This window comes from Aethina tumida, chromosome 5 (assembly GCF_024364675.1).
Source record: "Aethina tumida isolate Nest 87 chromosome 5, icAetTumi1.1, whole genome shotgun sequence".
Taxonomy (NCBI): domain Eukaryota; kingdom Metazoa; phylum Arthropoda; class Insecta; order Coleoptera; family Nitidulidae; genus Aethina; species Aethina tumida.
The window spans coordinates 21,519,449-21,543,362 of NC_065439.1; the positions used below are offsets into that span (position 1 = coordinate 21,519,449).

At 30.7% G+C, this 23,914-nt stretch overlaps 5 protein-coding genes across 15 annotated transcripts in view; 1 reads left to right on the forward strand and 4 right to left on the reverse strand.

Moving 5' to 3' along the window:
* Positions 1 to 5,746, reverse strand: part of LOC109604795 (rho GTPase-activating protein 21-B) — a 222,498-nt gene extending 216,752 nt beyond the window's left edge. For all 9 annotated transcript variants that reach the window (XM_049967997.1, XM_049968001.1, XM_049968000.1 and 6 more), the window contains exon 1: positions 5,553 to 5,746. The gene's annotated coding sequence lies outside the window, so the exon portion shown is untranslated. The remainder of the gene's footprint in view (positions 1 to 5,552) is intronic.
* A 563-nt stretch (positions 5,747 to 6,309) lies between these two features.
* On the reverse strand, positions 6,310 to 9,233 carry LOC109604342 (E3 ubiquitin-protein ligase MARCHF2). 2 transcript variants are annotated; one of them, XM_020020860.2, is made up of 8 exons: positions 8,508 to 8,649; positions 8,246 to 8,454; positions 7,763 to 8,193; positions 7,356 to 7,700; positions 7,083 to 7,307; positions 6,845 to 7,032; positions 6,578 to 6,792; positions 6,310 to 6,524 (listed from the first exon to the last, which is right to left on the reverse strand). In XM_020020860.2, exons 4-8 carry the CDS (start codon positions 7,437 to 7,439, stop codon positions 6,409 to 6,411), a joined length of 828 nt encoding a protein of 275 aa, XP_019876419.1. In that variant the 5' UTR covers positions 7,440 to 7,700; positions 7,763 to 8,193; positions 8,246 to 8,454; positions 8,508 to 8,649; the 3' UTR covers positions 6,310 to 6,408. The 2 variants fall into 2 exon arrangements, with proteins under 2 accessions (XP_019876419.1, XP_049823855.1); XM_049967898.1 differs by lacking the exons at positions 6,310 to 6,524; positions 6,578 to 6,792; positions 6,845 to 7,032; positions 7,083 to 7,307; positions 7,356 to 7,700 and adding exons at positions 8,858 to 8,984; positions 9,045 to 9,233 and having other exon boundaries at positions 7,999 to 8,193; positions 8,508 to 8,805.
* A 304-nt stretch (positions 9,234 to 9,537) lies between these two features.
* Positions 9,538 to 11,272, forward strand: LOC109604345 (post-GPI attachment to proteins factor 3). 2 transcript variants are annotated; one of them, XR_007548076.1, is made up of 7 exons: positions 9,538 to 9,692; positions 9,749 to 9,903; positions 9,954 to 10,106; positions 10,162 to 10,286; positions 10,384 to 10,519; positions 10,589 to 10,793; positions 10,898 to 11,272. XR_007548076.1 is itself a non-coding variant. In XM_020020864.2 (7 exons), the coding sequence occupies exons 1-7, from the start codon at positions 9,566 to 9,568 to the stop codon at positions 10,968 to 10,970; spliced, it is 978 nt and encodes a 325-aa protein (XP_019876423.2). In that variant the 5' UTR covers positions 9,538 to 9,565; the 3' UTR covers positions 10,971 to 11,272. The 2 variants fall into 2 exon arrangements, 1 of the variants encoding a protein (XP_019876423.2); XM_020020864.2 differs by having other exon boundaries at positions 10,384 to 10,523.
* A 182-nt stretch (positions 11,273 to 11,454) lies between these two features.
* Positions 11,455 to 14,020, reverse strand: LOC109604344 (glutamic acid-rich protein-like). The gene is made up of 3 exons (XM_020020863.2): positions 12,515 to 14,020; positions 12,274 to 12,461; positions 11,455 to 11,912 (listed from the first exon to the last, which is right to left on the reverse strand). Exons 1-3 carry the CDS (start codon positions 13,957 to 13,959, stop codon positions 11,890 to 11,892), a joined length of 1,656 nt encoding a protein of 551 aa, XP_019876422.2. The 5' UTR covers positions 13,960 to 14,020; the 3' UTR covers positions 11,455 to 11,889.
* A 112-nt stretch (positions 14,021 to 14,132) lies between these two features.
* Positions 14,133 to 21,119, reverse strand: LOC109604348 (D-glucuronyl C5-epimerase B). The gene is made up of 6 exons (XM_020020868.2): positions 20,953 to 21,119; positions 18,122 to 18,438; positions 17,537 to 18,074; positions 17,178 to 17,481; positions 16,835 to 17,125; positions 14,133 to 16,777 (listed from the first exon to the last, which is right to left on the reverse strand). Exons 1-6 carry the CDS (start codon positions 21,013 to 21,015, stop codon positions 16,509 to 16,511), a joined length of 1,782 nt encoding a protein of 593 aa, XP_019876427.1. The 5' UTR covers positions 21,016 to 21,119; the 3' UTR covers positions 14,133 to 16,508.
* Between the last annotated feature and the right edge of the window lie 2,795 nt (positions 21,120 to 23,914).

The window sequence follows — 23,914 nt, forward strand, 5'->3', positions numbered from 1 at the left end:
CCAATATTTTTCGGCTTGATTTACAGTAATAATCAAAATTATTGCAATTTATTAATATATATTCGATATTCTTGGATTACTCGAATCATGATTTGCCACAAAAAAATTCGAGTTATCAAGACTTCAAGTTATTAAATAAAATACATAACTAAAAATTTATAAATGTATATTTATTAGATTGTTTCAAAAAAATCAACAAATTTTTTTTTCTTATTTATATCGAAAATCTTGTTGGAAATGGTAAAAAAATACTGTGAATGTTACAACTCTTAATATTAAATCGTATCGTAAAGTTTAATTTCCTGTTTAAATAACACGGGAACGGTGTTCTCTTGGATTTTGAAATTTTTAATCTCTCGTTAGGGATAATATTTCAAAATGATCAAAACAGATTCTTATAGAAAATTTAATGCTCTACAAAAAATGTCTCTTAAAGTTTTTTGATATATTCATTTTTTCAAAAGTTATTTAACATTAGAGTTGGATTGATTTAAAATTTTGACATTTTTCTCATTTTCTGACGCAACCATCAACTTTATGGGAAAATTTTATATGACATTTTTTGTAGAGAATTCAATTTCCTATAATTTATCTCCGAAAAAGTTTTTGATATTTTTTACAGATCATAAGTTACCTGCTGAAAACTAAAAATTTTAATAAATAAATGTTATTTTACTGCTTAAAATTAAGCATTTTATTTAAATAAATAGATTTTTACTAAAAAAATTCATTGTTTATTATAATCAAAGTAGTATATATCATTACACTAACAGACTCTTACTACAATTTGGCAATTTTTTGCTGTATTGACTTATAACTAGCAGCAAGTATTGTAATTCCTCTTCATTTTTCGTGAAACAATCAAATTTTTTAATAAAAATCTATTTATATTAAAGATACATTTTACAATGTCTTCACTTCTTATCAAAAATAAAATTTTATTATTATTTATTATATTATGTAAAGTTATTTTAATACAAAAATATCAGATATTTGTGTTTGACAGAAGGATTTTTCTTTTCATTTTCAAAAAAAGCTGCGATTAAATCATTCTAGAATAGCATTGTCGACATTTTAGTTTTTTTAAGACATTTAATTGGAAAAACACTTAGTAAAATGTACTTCCATTTAGAATTTAAGATGTTGTAATCGTGTAAACATCTTAAAGTAAATTGTTGGAGTTACAGGTCATTATTCTAATCAATCGATAATTGGTTTTAGAATTGTTGTCGACAGAGAATGCCGTTTGGGCATAATACAGGTATCATCGAAAAGGAAAAAACTCAAAGAGTTTACCTGAGACAGCAGAAATTCGACTTATCAAAGGATGGGCCAAATATTTAGTTCGAGTCATAATAATTCTCATATTTTGATATACACTCCTGGACAAAAGTTTGGAAATCTTAGAATATAATTGTTTAAAATAGGCAAATGAACTATTGTGATAGTTGTGATGATATTAAAATAAACACTCTGTATATTAAAATACAAAATAATAATAATAATAATATAATATATCGCCTTACGAAAATGAATAGTAAACTTTAGACATGAGGATATGTCGTACAATCATATTTCTGAAATTCTTCACATCAATAAAGGGATCATATCCAAAATTATGAATAAATTTGATACTTATGGATCTGTTGTGTGTCGTCCCAGAGCAGACAAACCTCGTAGTATAGATACAATTCTTGATAGGCACATAAAGCATAATTTTACTTAAATCGTTCATTATTAACTACTGTAATATAAACAATTCAAAACTTTTTTCTATGAATGTATGTATAAAATGAATATAGTGTAATTATGTGAAATAAAATATAGAATATTTTGATTGAATTTAATAAGAGGTAAGCATTACCTAATTGACAATAAATAGTAATATGTGTGCTATATAAATAATATATGATTTAACACACATTTTCAAGGTTGGATTTATCGTGTTACATTCAGCCATACCGGGGACATGGTCGATATCAAAGGCGGGAAGATTAACTCCGATTTACATTCGCTTTGAGTTCTGGAATCGTTTCCTCCTCCATTCCATTCATGTTTCGTGATGTGACAGTTTTTATTTTAATACACACAGACACACAGACACACAGACAAGCCGAAAGTGATGCCGGATATAATGTACGGAGTTTGTTTAAGTTACGCCCGTGTTTATTTACTTTATAGACGACAAGGGTTACAAAGCGACATGTAAAGTTTACTCCACGATTTTATCGATACACCCAGGAACGTTTGTTTTGAATAATCTTAGGAAAATATTCGGATTTTTATAATCTCTTAATGAACACCCATTTCATTAATCGATAATGAATCACTGTCACGTAAAATTTGAAAGCACGCCACAGAAAAAAAAACCCGACTCTTTATATTAAACAATTAAACCCGTATAATATTATTATTAAAACACCAGCAACAACAATTAACACGTGATGGATGATGTTGATAAGACCGAGATCTAAATGGTGCTCACGCGTCGCAATTACAACGAATTATGATGGTGTTTATTTCGAATATTTTACGTGGATCCAACGTGACCGGAGTATAAAAATGTTGGGACGTTCGTAATTTATATCGGTGGGCCCCGTAAAATGCGAAGTAAATATTTTGACGGTTTTTTTCATCGGGCCGAGTCAAATTTAGAGTACGGCGACAGTTTCGGAGAAACGTTCTTGTTTTAGGTTTCGGAAAAAATGCGGTACACATTTCACTTCAACGTTAATTGCGATCCGTCATTTTTTTTTTTTCTTCGACGTCATCGCTTCGTAACTTCGGGTTCGAGTTTACAAGAAGGCGGACTGTTTTGTAGAAATCCGACAAAAAGTTTGCAGTGCATAAATCTAATTGAAACGTTAATGTGCACAATAAAAAATTGGGAATTACGAGAAAATTGCTGAAATAAAGCTTTTAAAATCACCAAGTAAAATAAAAGTTTATTAAGTTGAGGTTAAATTTAAAGCATTAATCGTTAAGTCATTAATATTGTGTTTGATTCCTTTTTATAAATTCCATATTATATGTAATTTTTAATTAAATTAGTATATAATCAAATCATAGTATTTTTAACTAACCTAAATTAATATTAAGCATTTATAACATATTAAAATTTATAATTGTTATTTATTTAGTATTAAAATTAAGTATTTTTTTGTGACAAATATGTGACCAATTGAAATTAAAAAAAGAAATAAAATTTTAATGTTAAATTAGGATCTAATCCAATTTAATTTAAAAAATTAAACACTTAGTTATAAATAAATATAATATGATATTTTTTAATTTATTCGTATTTTAATTTAAAGCAGTTTACTATTATGATTTTAATTAATTTAAAGAATAAAAATGTTATTTATCTATTCATTTTTTAAATTTAACTGTTACGTTAAAAATGTTTAATTTAATTTAATGTAAGGAATTAAACATAATAGAAAATTAACAGATTTATTTAAATTTTTCTTTATTTAGTAAAATATATTAATAAAAAGTATTTATTAATTATTAAATATAGGCATATTAAAATTTATAATTATTGATTTATGGATAAATATAATATCATTTTTTTCTAATTTATACATAATTTAAAACTATTCAATATTACTTTTTAATTTAGCTTAATTTTAAGAATAAATAATGAAATGAGATTAAAAACATATATTTAATCAAAATTTTAATGTTACATCAGGATTTTATATAAAAAAATATGTATTAATTATTAAAGGCATATTAAAATTTATAATTATTGATTTATGGATAAAAATAATATAATTTTTTTTTTCTAATTTATACATAATTTAAAACTATTCAATATTTTTTTTTAATTTAGCTTAATTTTAAGAATAAATAATGAAACGAGATTAAAAACCTATATTTAATCAAAATTTTAATGTTAAATCAGGATTTTATATAAAAAAAATATTAATTATTAAATATAAGTATATTAAAATTTATAATTATTGATTTATGGATAGAAATAATATCATTTTTCTCTAATTTATACAAAATTAAAACTATTCAATATTATTTTTTAATTTAGCTTAATTTTAAGAATAAATAATGAAATGAGATTAAAAACATATATTTAATCAAAATTTTAATGTTACATCAGGATTTTATATAAAAAAATATGTATTAATTATTAAAGGCATATTAAAATTTATAATTATCGATTTATGGATAAAAATAATATCATTTTTTTTTCTAATTTATACATAATTTAAAACTATTCAATATTATTTTTTAATTTAGCTTAATTTTAAGAATAAATAATGAAATGAGATTAAAAACCTATATTTAATCAAAATATTAATTATTAAATATAGGTATATTAAAATTTATAATTATTGATTTATGGATAGAAATAATAACATTTTCTCTAATTTATACAAAATTAAAACTATTCAATATTATTTTTTAATTTAGCATAATTTTAAGAATAAATAATAAAATGAGATTAAAAACGTATATTTAATCAAAATTTTAATGTTAAATTAGGATTTTATAAAAAACAAAATAAACCAAATTTTGTAACTTATATAAAAAATATTTATATATTCATTTATATATATATATATATATATATATATATATATATATATATATATATATATATATATAATTTTTGATTATCTAACAACATTTAATACAAAATTAAGTATTTATAAATTATTATATAAAAACCTATTAAATAAAATTTGCAATATTTACTTGTGGAGAAATGTAACATATAAAAAATTAAATAACTATTAGTAACAAACCTAAAAATAATTATGTTGATTTTGAAGAACCTTTTTTTATTTCAAGGAAAATCTAATTAAATTTAAATATGAATTAATTATTATAAACATATTAAAAATTATGGTTATTACACAAAATACAATAAACATAGTTTTTTTTTATTTATTTCAAACTAATTATTAAATCTTCAAATATATATTTTTGATAATACATATAAAATATATAGTAATTGTTTTACGAATAAACAATAAAAAACTAAATTTTACTTTTTATAAAAATGTGCGTTAGTTTAAATATGTTAAAATAAACAGCGAGATGTTTAAATGTTCCAACACTGAATATTTGTACTGTAATCCAAGACAGATAGACACTTGTTCGTTTGACCGTTCTGCACAAATCCAACGTGACCGGATCGTGCGATGCACATTTCTCAAATCACAATCAGATTCCCTCATCTCTGATTACGCCGACAATCGAAAAGCACCATCGGACTCTTTTTTCCAATAAAGACGAACAAGAACAGAGCGGCGTTTGAGAGTTGGACCGGCGACGATCATCCCGTCGCAATTAAAAATAAACCCGTTCCGGTGGAAGGCCGGCATTCAAACAACAACCTGTAACGGTGCAACGGTGTGTTTTTCTGGACGCACGGTGCACTCGCCCGTTCGCGGGCACCCCGCGACGAAAAACCGCCGAAAATCACGCGACCACGCATTCCACCGGATCGCGTTCGTCGCGGAATGGTTGGCGCGATGCTACACAAGTTGTTGAGAGGAATAAAAAAAGGGCGCACATCTCGTACGTACCAAAACAAAACGTCAAATTACAGCTGTTCCCCAACAAAATGCAAATCCATTTCCACAGTAGGTCTCACTGACAAATTTCACATCAAACACTTTTTGCACGGCAGCACCTCAAACAACGACACATACTGCGAATATACATTCTAAATATACACTATATATCCATCTCGCTCGGAATATACGCTCGGCACCGCAGACTGCACTATTACATTCACACGCGAAGATGGCGACTGAACAGATTCGAATTTTGTTGTCTCTTGCAACCGACGCTGGCGTCATCTCGAGACGCTGCGCGGAATCCCCTCGAGGTGACGCAGCGGTCTATGATTTCCTGTTCGTTTGCCATCTGTACGGAGGAGTCCGAACTTTCGTGTTTGTTGTCCTACATTTGCTTTGCGTCAAGTCGGATTTGAAATGACTACCTAGCTTGATAACCAATTAACCAAATGTTAAAAAATATATATATAAAATATTTATGAATAGAAAGGTTCTCTTTAATTGTACTTGACTTTTAAATGATAAATGATTTTAATCTGACTGATAAAAATAATATTTCTTTTTTTATACAATATTATCGAAAAACAAAAATTTCGTTTTGTTAAATTTATTATTTATATTTTTTCGTCAGAATTTACTTTTAAATCAAAATTTTTAAAAAACAAAAAAAAATCGTCGTCAATATGATTTTTATATACATTGTTCAATATTCCTAACTTTTGAAAAACCCATAAAGATTATTTAAAATCAAGCAAAACGCTACTTAAAATATAAACGTTTATTTCAATCAAAACAATTGTTTAACAAATAAAACGATTGTGATGTTTAAGCATAAAATAAAAATTCATCCGATATGGCATGTTCACAGTTGCACTACAACGTCCTGATTACTTAGATACCATTTCTTCCAAATCCTGTAGTGTTTTTGCAATTGAGTTATCAGCCAAAAAGCATACAAGAAATCCATGAAAGCCATTCCTAAAAAGTGGCGCTGAAATCTACAACACACATTTATCTTATGTTCAACCAACCAATTATTGATGATGCCGTAAGCAAATTGGCAAGAAGTGAACCCCTTATCACTATGTTGTTAGCCACTAAAGTTTCACAGCTCATCTTCAACAGATGTCTAGATGCAACTATGCAAGGTGTAAAAATAGAAAAATTAACCAAATCTGCTATAATATCTCCCAAGTGGTTACCAGAGTTCTTCAGAAACACAAAAACTGATTTGAAAATGGTGTACCTACAAAAAGGCTCTCGGAAATCTAATCATCTGCGAAACCCCAGATACAAACTTTGGTTGTCGTATGACTTTATAATGATGGTGGCACACTTCGCAGTCACTATGGTTTGACTCCCTAATCCAAGTTACTAAACATTTTAGATGTACTAAAGCCATTGTGCCTCTGCACTTGCACGGTCTAACTAAGTCGCTCTTGTTTCCTAATTCATGGCATATACGACAAATATCATCTGTAGACGGCTGAAAAAACCACCGGTTAACATTTTAGAAGTATTGCCAGACAAAATTACCTCGTGATTGCTTTGTTGTTTGGACACATGTTCTGATTCGGTACACGCCATATTTTTAACCATGGATGAATTAGTTTTCATTTTAGGTTCACTTGAATTTTTTGATATGGTATTTTTGGTTTGTCCGACTTTAGAGTATGGTATCAGTCCTTTGGCTTTTAGCAGCAACATTAATGTTTGTGTTTCGTGTGGAGGAGTTGAGCAATTGGATGTACCTGGCAATATCTGAAATTTGAATTTTGAAAATATAAACAAATTTATAAATAAACATACCTTATCCAATATACCCTCAATCCTATCCAAAGTACGGCTAGTGTTTTTCACTTTTACATTTTGACATCCATTTGTATGGCTCATAATTTTTAAGATTGGAGTATCACAGAAAATTTTGATTGAAATAATGATTTTGACACTCTTTGAAATTTATAATTCATTGACATATGTCAATTGTTGTGTACTACAATGTAAGCTTGAAACATAACTATTTTTAAACAAACAATTTTAATTTTTAAAATTTTGATTCACAACATTGGTCTATTCGGTACCCAACATAATCAGAATCAGTTCCTTGTCTTCATCAACACCGAATGGACGGTTAACGGATGGAGCTTGTAACATCTAAAAGTTAGAAAATACTATCATAAAAAGAAACCAAATATATATAATATATATGATCTTACCTCATCATTTACACTTTCTTGTGGATTACTCATAATTTTAACAGACCTTTAAATAGCGGGACAAAAATTTCTTCTCCCAAAAAAATTACAAGATATCAAAAAAAACGAAAATTGTTACTTAGTTACTGATTTGCTTTTGTTTCTCCATAAGACTTGATTTATACTCGTTCAACTATTGATAGATAAAAATTTGATCCAAAAATAATCGGAGTAAATGGTAAATAAAATGGTACATCTTAATAATACATTAAATATATTATTTAACAATGATAGGAAATTTTGAAAGAAAGCAACTAATACAAATTAGTTAGGTGGTGGGTCTATAATCAAAACTCTTAGAAACCGTCGACACCAAAACCTCCATAAATAAAATTGTCTAAGCATCTCAGTTGTCACAATAGATATAAGTATATGATCCAAAAAAGTCATACCTGGAAAAATAATACAATATTTTCGTAGATTTAACTCTCAACAATTACTTACAAAGTATCCAAATCACAGAATTAATAAGTGGATGAGGAATAATGTAATCTTGACGCAAGAAGGTCATGTCAAAGCTGGCATTCATAAAAAGCCAGGCAATGCTAAACTCTCCAATGAGTGAAGCGATCAAGATCAATAGACTTTTGTAAAAGTACCAATGGTGACCAGAATGTCGAAGATATTTGCAAATGGATTGGAAAGTGGTGTAACTAAAACAAAGTTAGGTCAATATGAGTCTTTAACAAAAACTGTAATCACATACTTTGATCGTCGGATAAACCTATAGCGTTCCTGACAAATCTCGCATCTGCTGTGATTGGATTCCCTAATCCATCTCTCCAAGCATTTCAGATGCACCCTGGCCACCGTACCACGACAGGTGCAAGGCTGTATTAGAGCTTCTCTGCTACCACTGTCCAGACATATTCTGCAAATCTGAGCATCATTAGCTGCAGGCGTTTCTAAATCGGTGACGTTCGAATTCGGAATGTTTGTTTCGGCATGTCTTCTTCCAAGTGGGATATCTATCTCGTCGCATCGACCCTCTATTAAAGGTATATCTGTAATTGTGATATATTAGCGAAGAATTTTATATTTCTTAGTTATGCGGACCCGTCGACGAAGCGATTACCGATTCGAGATCTTCGTTGCCCTGTGGAATGACTCTCTGACTTTTTGGAAGTTTAATTGCGATAAGCCTTTGGGATTTTTGTAAAGATGTAGATAAATCTTGTACACTCTAAGAATGTTAATAAATTGTTAATGTAGTAATAATTAATATAAAATAATAGTCACAAACCTCATTTTTTAAAGTAGTTTGAGAAATGCTCTCCAGCCCATCTAAACCATAGAAATTTCCAATGGTTACACGTTGTGTCGCCACATCCCTTCTACAACCTCTTCGGACACTCATTGTCATTTTTTACTGAAAGCACAGGAAATTTTTTTAATTGGATTGAAAATTTTGATAAGAATGTTTTACGACACAAAGTAATAATTTGTTCCATAACAACATCAAATTATTTAACAACAACAAACAAAAGACTTATTGAAAATAATTCAATAAAATCATAGAATAATTAAAAATGGTAATTGCCACACTATTTTTATAAATTATCAGTTTTAACAAAATTAACACAAAAATATAAATAAAGGAATAAATATTTAACATATTTTAGTTTCATTTCTAACCATAAACAACACTGGTAGTAAAATAATAATAAAAATGAATAATAATAGTAAATATAAATTATTTATATTTTTTAGAAATTAGGCAACGTCGCATTTTCCTAACCTGTCATTTCTAATCATTTAACCGCAATGAATTTTTTGATCTCTACCTTTATATTTATAATCTCAGTAAACTCATGCATTTCCTCTGCCGGTGATAATTCCATGCATTTCTTAAAATGCGTGGAAAAATGCACTAATTTGAATTGCGCCGACGGTAACTTATTTTTAAGGTTATATTTTGTTTTTGTTTAATATTTTTGTTTATTTCAGCCCTAAACATTAACTTTTTAGTGAGTGATCAGCAACCGTTACATTTAAGATTACTTAATTGGAATTGTGGAGACGAATGTAAGCACGAATGTATGTGGAAAACTGTAGAAAATTTTCACCAAAGAGGTTTGAATACACCACAATTTTATGGAAAAGTATGAGTTAAATAGATATTTATTTATTAAACTATAAAGATATCTTGCAGTGGCCCTTCATAAGAGTCTTGGGAATACAAGAACCAGCTTCTGTATTATTCTCATTGTTAAACTTTTATATGCATCTAAAAATGATTATGAAATTTAGAAAGGAGGTCCGACCAGATAGTCCTTGTTATTGGTTGTGGCATATATTTTGTCTAGTATGACTGATTGAATATCTATTCCTTCGGAAACTGTGAAATTATGCGTTTTTAGGTTTGTCTAAATGCTTGGGTTTGGTCCACAGTATTTCATACTAGAGACTCTCATTTCACAGAGCTCATGGATTATGCTTGTGCATTTTCCATGATTTTAATCACTTGCTACACCATGGTACACAGGTATAATGTTTTGTTTCTTAATTTTGATTATAAGCAAAAAAATATTAAAATTTAAATAAAATGACAATATATAGTAATCAATATTTTCGTTTATTAGAATTCTACGTAACGTAGTCATGCAGTCGATCCTCATAATCATCGCCACATTCTTCTTAGCCTTCTTCTTCAGCCACGTGACCTACCTGAGCCAAGGCCGCTTCGACTACAAATACAACATGATCGTAAACATCCTTGTAGGTAAAATACAAATCATAAGACATCACAAATAACACCTGGCAATCTCAATTTGTACTTTTTAACAGGAACAACAACGGGTGCGTGCTGGTTTGTTTGGTGCACATTGGTCAGGCACAGACAGTCATATGTGTGGAAGTGTGCCATTTTCGTTGCCCTAACTGGAATGGTCTTACTATTGGAGGTAGCAGATGCGCCGCCTTTTTTGTATCTCATTGACTGTCATGCCCTTTGGCACTTGTCCACAGCTATCCTCATACCTCTGTATTATAGGTGAGTCATGGTAATTCTTATAAACCATGTGGTGATAGCTTCCTTAAAATTGAAAAACTTTTTATTACTTCATTGAATTCATTGTAATTTTGTATTTGTTGCAGTTTTGCCATTGATGATTGTAAATACATGAGAAAGCAAGAAGCTGAGAAAACCCCCATAAAGAAGCGGCCCTAATAATTTTATGACGCTTTCAAAGACTGACCAATTTATAGACAATATATTGTAATAAATTTTGATTCTCTTTTGAAAACATTAATGATAAATTTAAATCTGTTTGACACACTTAAATCCAACTGTACTTGAAAATTACTGGTAGTCAATTTTTATTTTTAATTAGACTGTAATGTCCTCATTGGAGGAAGAATGTAGGATATAGTATTATTTGCAATAATCATTCTAGTCACAACGAAACTGTTACTTTAAACATTCTCTGTTCATATGAACAATTTACAATAAACTGTTTTTGTTACCTATAACTGTAGTCTCATTCCTACTTATCCTAAATATATTTAAGAAAATTATGTAGAGATTCCATAATTCATTTCTGGATTAATTTAAATGACAATTATATTGAATTTCTTTTTATAGCACTTTATAATGTAATATTTGAAAAAGTTAAAGTAACATTTTAATAATTTATATAAATAAAACCACAATATATACTAATCAATATTTTCGTTTATTAGTATTCTACGTAACATAGTCATACAGTCCATCCTCATAATCATCACCACATCCTTCTTAGCTTTTTTCTTCAACCACATAACCCGTCTGAGCCAAGACTGCTTCGACCACAAACACAACGTGATCATAACACTCGTAGGTAGGGCACTAAAGACAGAACATCACAACACAACACCTGCCAATCTTCAGTTGTACAGGAACAGCAACGGGAGCATATTGGTTCATTTGGTACTCATTGGTCAGACACAGACAGTCATATGTGTCATTTTTGTTACTCTAACCGGGGTGGTCTTGCTATTGAAGGTGGTGAATGCATCTCCTTTTATGTATCTCATTGATTTTCATGTCCTTTGACATTTGTCCACAGCTATCCTCATACCTATGTATCATAGGTGAGTCATGACAACTCCTACTGATCTTCTGATCTCTTCCCTAAATTTGAAAAAATATTTAATATTTTATTTAATATAATTGAATATAATTTTGTATTGCAGTTTTGCTATTGACAGTTGCAAATACATCAGGAAGCAACAAGCTAAGGAAAAACCTACAAAGAAGCTGCTCTAATAATTTATGACGCTTTGAAAGACTGGACAATATATTGTAAAAATCTTTGATTTTCATTTGAAAATATTAATGATAAATTCAAACCAATTTGACTCGCTTAAGTCCAATTGTTCTTGAAAATTTAATATTACAATATTTACATTGTAATAAATTCTACAAAAACTGTTCTTAATTGATGTTAAGGTAATAATTAAATTTTGTTCTTCCTTATACTATATATACTTACAAAATTGAAAAATATTCCTCTTTTTCTTTTTACGATGTTGTCTTCTTCTTGGAGATGAAGGCGCAGGCGGCGGAGTATCATATCTCACACTATCTTCTTTCTCTGTACTTATTTCATTTTTCTCACTTGCACTATCATCCTCTTTGACATTCTTTTTCGCTGAACTCGTGGGATTCGTTTGACGCAATCTGAAATATTAACTTACGCACTTACATACCACACAACTAATGATAAATTTTACTCATTTTTCTGTAGATCTGGTCTTCGCTTATACGGGCTAGAATTTTTTTCTCCTTGTTTTAAATCTAAGTTGTCAGCGACTTTGGTACCACGTCTATTCTCGTTTAAATTAGATTTATTGTTTTTAGCTGTGTCCGGATCAGGTCTTGGACTTTTGTCCCTAGCATTCATAATTTGTTCATACATAGCATAGGCTTGCGCACTATTTTTTTGGTCATTGTAAGTCTTTAAGTACAATTTTTTTAAATCTTCAATATCTCTTCGTTGTTTCTTCAGTTCATTTAAAATGTTTGTAATATTTCTGTAATTCTGTCTGGATTCCATTTTGATCATCATCCTTACAGACTCCAAAGTTTCTTTGCAATTAAACGCTGTTTTCGAAGATTCGGAATTCGGATATACTATAGTGTTGCTGTTGGTGATTGGAACATGCTCGTGTACGCGTACCTTGCCTCCACATTTGCATTCATGAACGGATCGTTTTTCTTGAATATGTTCCTTCTTCCTTTCTTTGGATTCTTTTGATACTGGATAGCAGTAAGTACAGCGGCACCTTTGGTCCCTTTGATATTCACAAGGTCCAGTATCTGCGACATGGGGACAATATTGCCTACTCTTATTGTCAGATCTTTCTGAATAAACTGATCTTCCGTCATTATTATAGACTAAACGTCTCTGGCAAATTTGATCGTGATAGTCTAGACATCTTGGACATGAATCGGAACTCACTCTTTTTATGCAACATTGGCAAGTGTATTTCTTTTTCTTGCATTTGCATTTGCACTCGCACTTGCACTTGCACTTCTCTTTTTTCTTTTTGCGATGCTTTCTTTCCTTTTTATCATCATCAACTCTTTCATACACTTCATATTCCTTTCCACTTGTGGGACATTTAATATGTTTACATTTCACGTTTGGATGAGTACATTCACATTCACGGTTAGGAGCAGCCTTATTTGGGCCACTATCTGATCTGTGCCTGACCCTTTCGGCTTCTTTAGATCGTTGTGCTTTAATTTTGTTTTGCGGATCGTTGTCAGGAATATCATCGCAATATTTATCATAATAGTATGAAGGCGATGGACTGTTTGAAGACATAGTATTATATAGTAATGTAAAATTTAGCCTCCTGTCTTTATATTTATCAAAATAATCTGATGCCTTTCCAATTATTACAGTATTGTAGCTGTGAGTGCTCTCTAGATCCCGTTGGTCTGAAGAAAATGTATGGTTGCTGATTCGTGGCGATCTAGCCAAAGATAATTTTTCCTTTGATGAAGTATAGTTTGGATATCCTTTTGGCAGTTTATAAGTTCCATAAGGTTCATCATTGGGGACAGGATTTTCTTTTATGCGAAAACGCTTTTTACAGTTTTCCCATGTTACGGATAGGAATGAGGTCACTGAATGTTTAGACGATTTTTCCTGAAGATTATTATTTATCATTTAACACAAATTGTAAAAGCTCTACGAAAATATATGGATTTGTCATTTTGCGTGATGACAGAAATTTTGACTGAGAATTGTCATGGGGATTTGGAGGTTGAAGGTAATTATCTTATAAAAAATCGACAAATATTTAAATACAATTATATTTTAGAATTATAAACAGAAACAAGGATTGTTGATAAATTTTATTTATTATATATTACACAACAGTTAATGAATAATGGTTTTATTCTTTTAAGGTCACTACATATTTTACTCCCGTACTCATTTTTTCTTTTGATCTTAGTGGTTCAATTATTTATGTTCACGAGCAGTTACCACAACTGTTTGTTTTCTCTTGATGCGAAATGTTCTATCGATAGACGCATGTTTTTCCGAAAATTCACCGACGACAACTTTTTTAATAGGTCTCGGAGAATTGAAAGCAACACAGTGGGTCCGTTTTTGCTCTAAGTTACTAGTGTCGCAGGATGCATTAGTAGTGGGAGAATTTCGATTAATGTGTAGATATCTTTTACAGTTATCCCAGAAGGATATTACAGAATTTTTGGATCTTCTTACCCATTTGGCGATGGGACTACATTCGTCTGACATTTTTCTATAACGGAAATTTTGACAAACTATCTGTCAGGCATGTAAAAGAGAGAATAAAACAAAATTTGTTTGTGTATAATATATATTTCCTACGATTATTGTCACAGTCACGTATTTTTGATCCAATTACAGTGCCAAAATATTAAATAGAATTTTTCTAAATTTACCAGAACCTTAAAAAATTTTTGACAAGTGTATAGACAAATTTAAGTACAATTTTCAAAAGAAAAATTATAATAAACATAATATCAATTAATGATTTGTCCAAAGACGCTCCTTATATAAATTATTTTATTTTCTCAAAGTGTATAAAAAAGTTCCTAGAATAAAATTGTATAAGCTTCATTAGTATAAGTACAAAGTTGATTGACTGTACTAATTCCATATAAACTTTCACACAAACTCATACATTCAAACAAAAACAGAATTCAAAATAATTTTGGCACAAAATCTTATTAAAAACTAGTTTATATGGAATGTTTAAATCTATTGTAAGTACAAATTATATCCTAAACATTTTTGATAAATTTGGATATGTCATTATGATATCTGTTTATTATTACTCCATTCTAAAGCACAATTGTGCCAATGTGTTAATTTATTAGTAATTTTAATAAAACTTATAAAGTAAATAAAAATCAGAGTCAAATTTAAAACTGAACACAATCAATGAAGGAACACAATTCAGGTTTTAATAACATGGAAGTAGAATATTTAAGGTACTGCCGTAAGTAGGAGGCATACTAGTAAGCTCTTTATATAGATTAGATTGCACAGGTTTGAGTGGTGTGGGTTTTTAAACAATTAAGAACATTTACTATTTCAGATCGCCGAGAATTGTTTTATGAAGTTAATCGGAATGTTCAGCTGTTTAAAAACCTACAGCACATACTTATCTACTAAATTTAACTATCCATCATTCAATCTAACAATATGAATCTAACATGATACATATTTACACTATCGCAGTTACACTTGCTATTTTCCTATTAGGGTCTTTCTGTAAAATACAATTTATACACAAGATTAGTATAAGCTACAAATCCTATAATTGACTTCTCTAATATTTTTTAAGTCTTTCAAAATGATATTTTATATATGTATATATATATTAGAAATTCATCATTGCCATCAAGTTCTAAATTAACTTTAACAACAAATCAAGAAACAATCAAATAAATCATATTATTGTCGCCCGAAATGTAGGCATGGTTCATCAAATGCATTTAACATTGTCAAATTTTAAAATCTATATTCTCAACAAATACAAATGCACCGTGAAAATCGCTAAAAACTAAAAAATGCGATCTTCATCCGGTACCTAATAAAATTGGCCGTTTTCGACAACAATATTGATTACATTAAAACCGTAATTTATAACAAAAATGTACACTTATATACAAAAAATTACAATTTTTTTACAACTTCTGTACAATCTCACGTTCTTTAAGAAATTGAAATGACTTGGTCCAGTCCAGTGAGTAACAAATTGCGAAAAACAAAAGCAATATTGTAATTTGTCTTTTTAATTTAATTTTGGTCGTCATGTAACGTAACCCTAAAAAATGCTTCAAAATAATAATTTAGTTTCACGTATTTACACCTCTAGTTGATGAATTTACAAAAACATTAAAAATTCAAATCATAGAAAAAAAAATAACAGACAAGAAGCTACGAATCACAACGCTTGATATTCAAAATTATCACAGATAAAACATTCATAGATAGGATTCTATAGTTCGAGCATTATCATTTTGAAGCTGTACAGTTTCTAGTACAAAAAAAAATGAGAATTCTGGTTGAGAGCAGTTCCACAAACCTAAATTTGAATGTGGTGAATTTTAGGAACCGCTTGGGTATACAATAAATTGGCGGTTCCAATGACTCAACAGTTTTAAATAAAATATACGAAACGTTGTTTTACAAATACAAATTGTGGTTTCGCCTCGTCATTAATTATGGGCGGATCGTTTACCGTTCATGTATCTGATCCACCGTTCGGCCGTGTGGGAGAAAAGGGGCGAACCGTCGATTGTGTGCAACAACAGTAACTGGTTGATGTGGGTTGCGTGGTAGTCCCACCGTGCTAAGTTCGGGGCCGTACGGATGGTGAAGTGCCTCAGGTCGTACGAAGTAACGCTGCCCATGTCGAACAGCAACAGCATATTCTTCAGCGAGTCCATGCCGTCGTTGTACAATTGCTCCGCTTCCTCGGACTCACCTTAACCAATTACATAACATGTATTTGTTTTAATGGAGGGTTAAAGAGTTGCTATACCTGGTGGCGCGATCACCTTCAAGTCGTACAGCCCCAGCAATGAGTAGATGAAGCCATTGAGCACGAAGGAAGCGGGCTTAGTCGGGTACTCCTCGTACCAGTGGTATTTGTTTAAAAATGTTGCCCTGACGCCCCCTTTACTGCTCGGTACACGAAAAGGTTTGAGGCCATCTAGGGCCGCGTTCAAATATCGTCTGTCGCCGCCCGAGTGATGGTACGCCCGAGCTAAAAGAGATATTGCATGGCCCTGTCCCATTGAAGAGTACCAACCCGGTTGTAAATCGTGGAAACCTAAAATAATTATGATTATAGAGTTGTGATTGATATTTCAATGGTTTTGTACCTATAGCTAGTTTTCTTTTGACTGGTATTTCCCAGCCACCAGTCTTTTGGTTTTGGTTCCTTACGAACCATTCTGCAGCATCGTAAAACTGCTGGATGTGCTCAGACGACGACAATGTCAGATTGTCAAGGGAACCCCCGCCCCGCAGGGTAATATTAATGATTTTCAGCTTAGATCTGGGAATCTTGTGTTTCGATTTATCCTTGTCGAGGTAGTTCAGTCCTTTTTGCAAGTCCACGATCAAGTCCCTGGTTAATTTCTTCCATGTTTCAGACGTACCAATTCCATGATACACATTATTATCCTGAAATGTGACCACCATCAATTCACCCTTCAAAATATTTCAATTATAGCCCTACCTGAAGAGTTATTAAAATTTCGGACGTGATATAATGCAAATTGTAGATCTCCTGCGTCTCCCTGTTTTGCAGAGTCACGCTGAAGCTGCTGTTCTCATTCAACTTGATATTCAGACACATGACAAAGTCCAGCACGTGATCCATCTTCAGCTTCACGCCTTCCCCATAGTTTTCGCTGGTCCTAAACTTCAAAACTCTACTGCCCACTTCCTTATCCAGGCTCCTTTCAACGGAACCCGTCTGTGGTACCACCCACTTGGCCAGCTCCCTTTCCGCATCCTCTATGGTCTTCCTTCTGGGTTCTGGTTCGGTTAGGTTTTTGCTGTAGTGCGACAGCCCAAACTGGGCGATCTGCGTTGGATAGTAGTAACCGGTGCTGTCCCACTGCGTGGAAACGGGCACCCCCTCTATGGCGCTGATGCATTTGACTCGTTCGCGTACCTCGACGTTGTAATTCTCGAAGTACATGAACACGCCCTTCGGATCGTATTCCTGTTTTGGGTGGTAGACCTTGCTGTAGCTATGGGACCACTCAAACCTGAAACGCGAGTTAAAACCTGCTCACCCAGTATGTAAATATCGTACCTTTCGAGTCCGTCGTAAGTCGCCAGTTTGCCGTAGACCTCAAAGTACTTGTGTAAGAAGGAAAACGGCAAATACACTTCGCCACCCTCCTTACGACATCCGATTATGTATTCGCCGTTGATGTCGCAGTCGATCTCCTCGGCACCGAGTGCGTCCGGTGCGCCGTTCGCGCCCGCATACTTGCCCGAACCGCGGTAGGACATGGAGTCGCCGCAGTACGAATACAGCAGCAGGATCGAGAAAAAGCCGATGGTGAGTGTGAAGAGCAGAGCCACTTTCACGTTGAACCTCATCATGACGAAAAAGAGTGGCGGGTCCTGAAAAGAGTCACATGTCACACATCTAGTTAGTGAATTTGTGAATTACTTGGAACCCAAAACTGATAAAGCAATCACACGGATGTGCACTTTAAATGCAGCTCTTGTAGATAAGATATCCTTATCAAACACATGGGAGGAATAGGAATAAACATTTTACAATATACAACAACAAAAAATATAACATAATAAATTCTCAGTAGGATCTATATTTATTTAAGATTTATATTACTTTATTGAATAACTCACTTTTAGTGGGAAGAAAAAAATTTTGCACTCCAGAGAAGAAGGAAATAATAATAACATGAAACATCAAGATCTAAACATTGGTGATATCGATAAAATTTTAGGAAATCCCGAAAAATCGTTTATAATGTTATTAACAAAATAGAACTCCTTTTATAGACCTACAAATTAGAAGAATCAATAACCGAAGTTCTTTCTTACCATTTAGTTAAATAAAAAATTGAACCAAGTCTATACAATGAAGATGGACCAAAAACATAAAACAAAAAGGATATTATATTAATGTTAAATTAAATAATACAGATTTAATTATTGAAAAGTTCACATTAAATAAAATATGTAAGGCAAAAATTATTAACATAAGTTTTAGATTGGCCAGAGCAAAGTGCGCATCTAAATCCAACTGAAAACTAATGGAACGACATGAGTCTAAATTAAAACACTAAAAAGTTAGATGATTTGCTGTAATTAATTGAAGACTGGAGGAATTTAATTTTAACGATCCAAGCATCGACAAATTTTTTATGTTACGTATAAATTATTTAACTAATTAAAAAAATACATATTTTTTAAATGTGATAAAATTAATTTAATTTAAGCTCAAATTGAATAATTTTAGAATCAGTATAGTATTTTAAATAAAATGTATATTTTGACTGCACTAATTAAAGGTGTGTATTTCCACATTAACAATAAATAATAATGTGTGCTATTTTTCTGGCCATTGATGTTTATATTTGCAGTACAACGTAAACTTTGTTTGTAGAAGCAATATTCAAATAGATAAATTTATGTACATAAACATATGTACATTTATAATAAAAAATTTAAAATCAAATTCATTTAAAATATACAGGGTATCCCTAAAATGAGCACAGAAAATTAACCACATATTCTTGACATCAAAATAGGCTTATTCGACCCTACCTTCAAAAGTTCTTTAAGTTGTTGTAACGCCCTTAATAACTGACTTAATAACACAGGGAAGTGAAACTTGAAAATTGATTTTACTTGGAAACGATGCATGCTAAGTTTAACAAAATCACAATTTTTAGACAAAAACTTTTAAATTTTTATATGGTAATGTCAAAGTTAAAATAAACTTATATACAAAAAAATTAGGGGAATTGTAAGCTTCTCCCCCTCCAACACCCCTGTAGTAAAATGTTTAAATGAAACCTATTGTGTTAGACTTAAAAAGTTATGTAACTGTACAAAATTTTATTATTGTACCTTAGTTATTTTCCGAGATATATCATGACAACTACATTCTATAACCAACCTTTGAAGGATTGTATCTCTCTACTTGGCTAATTTTTATGCACTCACCCTGTATACTATTAATAATACATAAACTGTTAGATCATACAAAAAATATTTCTGTTTAGTTTATAATCATTATCAGTTTAATATGTCAGAATACGAAAACTTGGTTAAATAGTTTTATGTTTAACATAAATGACGTTAAACCTGTTTTATCTTATATCGTTATTTTTATGCATTAACAGAAACAATTTGTGGACACGATAGTGATGCTGAGCTAATGACATCAACAATTATACAGAAGCTAAAAGTAGAATACCTGATGTTAGAACACAGCAACACCAAATAGAGGCGCATTATATCTTAATGTTAATGTTTTAATTTTGTTATCTAATTAGTTGTTGTTAAAAACATAACAATATTTATGAAATATTTATTACGTTTTATAACTTGATGAATGTTTTGTATCCTATGTTTTGTTTATTTATGATTACAAAATGATTCAATAATGTAGTAAATATAGTGTTTCGGAATTATAAAATAAAAAATAATAAGACTGCATTCGAAAACATTCATAAAGTGAACAATACACAGGTAGTTTATAAAATAAATGTGATTTTAACTATTTGAAACAGGTAGTTGTATATTTCTCAGTGACTTTAATCAAATTAAGTAAATATTTACTTTAGATACAGGTTCCAATTTATATTAATATATTTTATAATTATAATAAATCAAATTTTAATAATTCTTTATTTAAGTAAGAGATCTCAATCCCCCAATAAATAGTATTTGAATGTAAAACCACTTATACAAAACAAATAACAACACAATCTAATTAATAATTCACCTCCCTGAAGAGGATTTTTTTGCCTGAAATATCATACAAAGCAATATTTCTGTAGTGTTAGAATAGAAGCGGTGTTTGTTATAAATCTGTGTGGGCATGCCGTTTCACCTGTTAATGCAAATCGACCCCGTAAAACATTGTTTTGATTCACCCACCTTTGTGCTGTGGTAGATTTTTTGGCCAGCCACAGAGCCACAGATCCTTTGGGGATTACTCATTAGTTTTCACATTGCAGTACAAAGTGTGGGTGATTGAAAATTTGATACGTTCAACGCATTGCGTCCAACATAGATGCATGCACACAATCACAAACACTTAACATTCCAACTATTGAACTGTCAACTCGAAGACAACGGCCCGTTCCGTCGAACAACGCCAGATGGCGGTGCGCGTACAGACGGAATTTGTGGAAATTATATTTTAAATCAATTTTTCAGAAATTAAATGATGCTCGAAAATGTCATTTGATGTTGTCAATTATTGTACGACAAGAACAAATGGTGCTAGAATTATAAATTTTGTATAAACGACATCTATTGTTAAGAAGCAAAACTAATCGTAATGTAAGTGAATTTCTTTTGTTTTATCTGCTTTGATTTCTTCTATTTTAATTTGTATATATTTGTTATATATTTTATAAAAAATTAATTAATAAGTTAATCTTATCTTAAATATTATCAAATTGTAGGTAATCTTTATTAAAATAAAACTGCAGTTGTTAATTATTATTACATTCACGTATTAATTAGAAATTAAATACTTTTATTGTTATGTTTATTATTATATAAAATTGTAAAATAAACTCACATTTGTGTTGCTCCTTACACTAATTCTGGAATACACGAAGATAATTCAGACACAACTAACAAACTTTTGTTACACTTAACTTACCTTACAAATGATTATTTTTAATTTGATTTTCATAGAATTAATTAATATTTGCAATATATTTTGTCACTGATACACAATGATAATTTATTATACTAATTTTAGTATATATTGTTTTTCAAGAAGGACATAACATTACTCACCACATACAACACCACTATTAGACAATTCAATAAAAACAATGGGCGATGCTATTGTAGACACTATTAGTTAAAGATCAATCTCAAACGACCCAACTAATACTGCGTATTTCAATCATAAAGCAGAATGTGATCTATGACTTTAATGTGGGTCTATAAAGTACTGTGAGTAATAAAATCATTGAAATAAAGGAATGTTTATGTTAACTTTATACCGGGAGCACTTGGTATACTCATACCCAATGTGTAAACGCTGAATCTGAAAATAAGATAAAACATGTGTCCGGAAACGTTTAAAGATAAGTCCTAAGTTTGTTCATAGTATGCGTCCTAAGAAAAGTAGTGTATAATTCAAACATTTAAAATACTTATTTGAGTATAAAGTAAGCATTTACAATTAACATTTAATTTCTACATCCGTAGTGCGTGTAATATTAAAAATTTATTTCCCTCCGATGGGATTATCATGGCATACTCTTCGCGGAGTACCTGGAAAAAGGAAAAAACCATCAACAGCGGGTATTACTGAGCATTATTGTATCGATTGAAGTCCGAAATCGCTGCGAAACTGTCTCACATGAAGCGAAAAAAATGTTGTTTTTGCAAGACAATGCGCCGGCACACAAGAACATCGATTTAAGGTTCCAGTTGCTTTCCCATCCACCTCATTCGTCAGATTTAGCTCCATTGGATTATTATCTCTTCCCAAACCTCAAAACATGCTTCATCAATAAAAAATTCTGACAGGATCAAACAGTTGAAAAATTGCTGGAATAAGATGTGAAAGGACGCTCTCGAAGGCATATTATATTGAATAATAAAATCAAATTCCACCTAGCCTACGAACTTTTCAGCCCAACTGTTATATGGCTGATGTCTGGACATTGTGACGGACAAGACAAAACGTTGATGCTTTGGTCTTTTAACTAATCTACCACAATTGTGAACTTTTATTAAGAGCATCATTTCTTCAATATATGAAAGCAAATTTTTGTTTAATGTATCTTTGTACATAAATTAGTCTAAGGGGGTCTACGCCAAAAGAATTGAAGCTTTCCTATATCACACTGTGGGTATCAACAGTGACGGATCGTGACGTTTGAGTCTGGTGAGGCCACTTACTTCAAATGATCAGTGCTTTTGTCACAAAAATCTCGTTTGCACCAAATATTTCTACTACCCTTTGAAAATAAAAGAAAAAATTTATTTATTACTCTACTTCACGTTTACCAATAAAATTTATCGTCACAGAATATAGTTAATCCGCGTTTTTTGTCCCGTATTTGCTAAAGGAATTGGATGGTTTAAAAATTTAACAACAAACATTTTGTCATAGTAATTTAAATTGGAAATACACATTTATTTAATAAAAAATCCAATGACACTTTTTGTTATATGGTTGCCAATCGTAATAAATAAGAGACACAGTATTAAAAACTTATCCACAATTGAATCCACCAGACACACACAACCATGTAGTTTTTGAAACTGAAGAATCGGTAATGTTCAGGAACATTACTTGGAGTTATCACATTGGCTAGAGGCACGCCTCAGCTCTCCTACCATTGAAATAATAGTTCGACCTTAAAGCGCATGGACAAAGTTAAAACCAAATAGAAATATTTAATATTTACTTATAAAATGAATTGGCGCGAAGAAGCACATTTAAAAATGCCTCTGGAGAACTTGCGCACAAAATTTTCATTGAAATTTAATATAAAACTCGTATTGCTTGTTTAACTATCGGTTTTACAACATATTACTCTTATAGTTTTGTTTAAATATTTAATTATATTCTATTTTAAAGAATATAAACATAAAACATATTTTTTAATATTAACATTATGTCATTAAAATCAATATCGATCAATAAAAGTACGCATTTTTTTAAAGATTAACATTAGATCGACCAGTTGCATACTAAACACAACAATAACATTATTGGTATTGGTAGTGTTAACGGCTCATATTTTTAATATATTTTAATAAGTTGCTTGAATGAAGGCTACTACTGTATGTTATCTGAAATAAAATTATTAAATTATTTTTTATATAATTTTAATGTGTTTTTACGTCGTAAGAAAATTTT

Coding starts and splice junctions, on each gene's coding strand:
- LOC109604348 (XM_020020868.2), bottom strand. CDS start 21,015: ATGAGTAATCCCCAAAGGATCTGTGGCTCTGTGGCTGGCCAAAAAATC. Junction 17,482..17,536: donor AAATTTTAATAACTCTTCAG/GTAGGGCTATAA, acceptor GTCACATTTCAG/GATAATAATGTGTATCATGG. Junction 16,778..16,834: donor GAAGGTGATCGCGCCACCAG/GTATAGCAACTC, acceptor TAATTGGTTAAG/GTGAGTCCGAGGAAGCGGAG.
- LOC109604344 (XM_020020863.2), bottom strand. CDS start 13,959: ATGATAAATAATAATCTTCAGGAAAAATCGTCTAAACATTCAGTGACC. Junction 12,462..12,514: donor CCAGATCTACAGAAAAATGA/GTAAAATTTATC, acceptor TTAATATTTCAG/ATTGCGTCAAACGAATCCCA. Junction 11,913..12,273: donor GAGGAATATTTTTCAATTTT/GTAAGTATATAT, acceptor TTTCAAATTTAG/GGAAGAGATCAGAAGATCAG.
- LOC109604342 (XM_049967898.1), bottom strand. CDS start 9,164: ATGACAATGAGTGTCCGAAGAGGTTGTAGAAGGGATGTGGCGACACAA. Junction 8,455..8,507: donor AGGTTTATCCGACGATCAAA/GTATGTGATTAC, acceptor ACTTTGTTTTAG/TTACACCACTTTCCAATCCA. Junction 8,194..8,245: donor TTCTGTGATTTGGATACTTT/GTAAGTAATTGT, acceptor TTATTTTTCCAG/GTATGACTTTTTTGGATCAT.
- LOC109604345 (XM_020020864.2), top strand. CDS start 9,566: ATGAATTTTTTGATCTCTACCTTTATATTTATAATCTCAGTAAACTCA. Junction 9,693..9,748: donor TAATTTGAATTGCGCCGACG/GTAACTTATTTT, acceptor TGTTTATTTCAG/CCCTAAACATTAACTTTTTA. Junction 10,794..10,897: donor CTCATACCTCTGTATTATAG/GTGAGTCATGGT, acceptor TATTTGTTGCAG/TTTTGCCATTGATGATTGTA.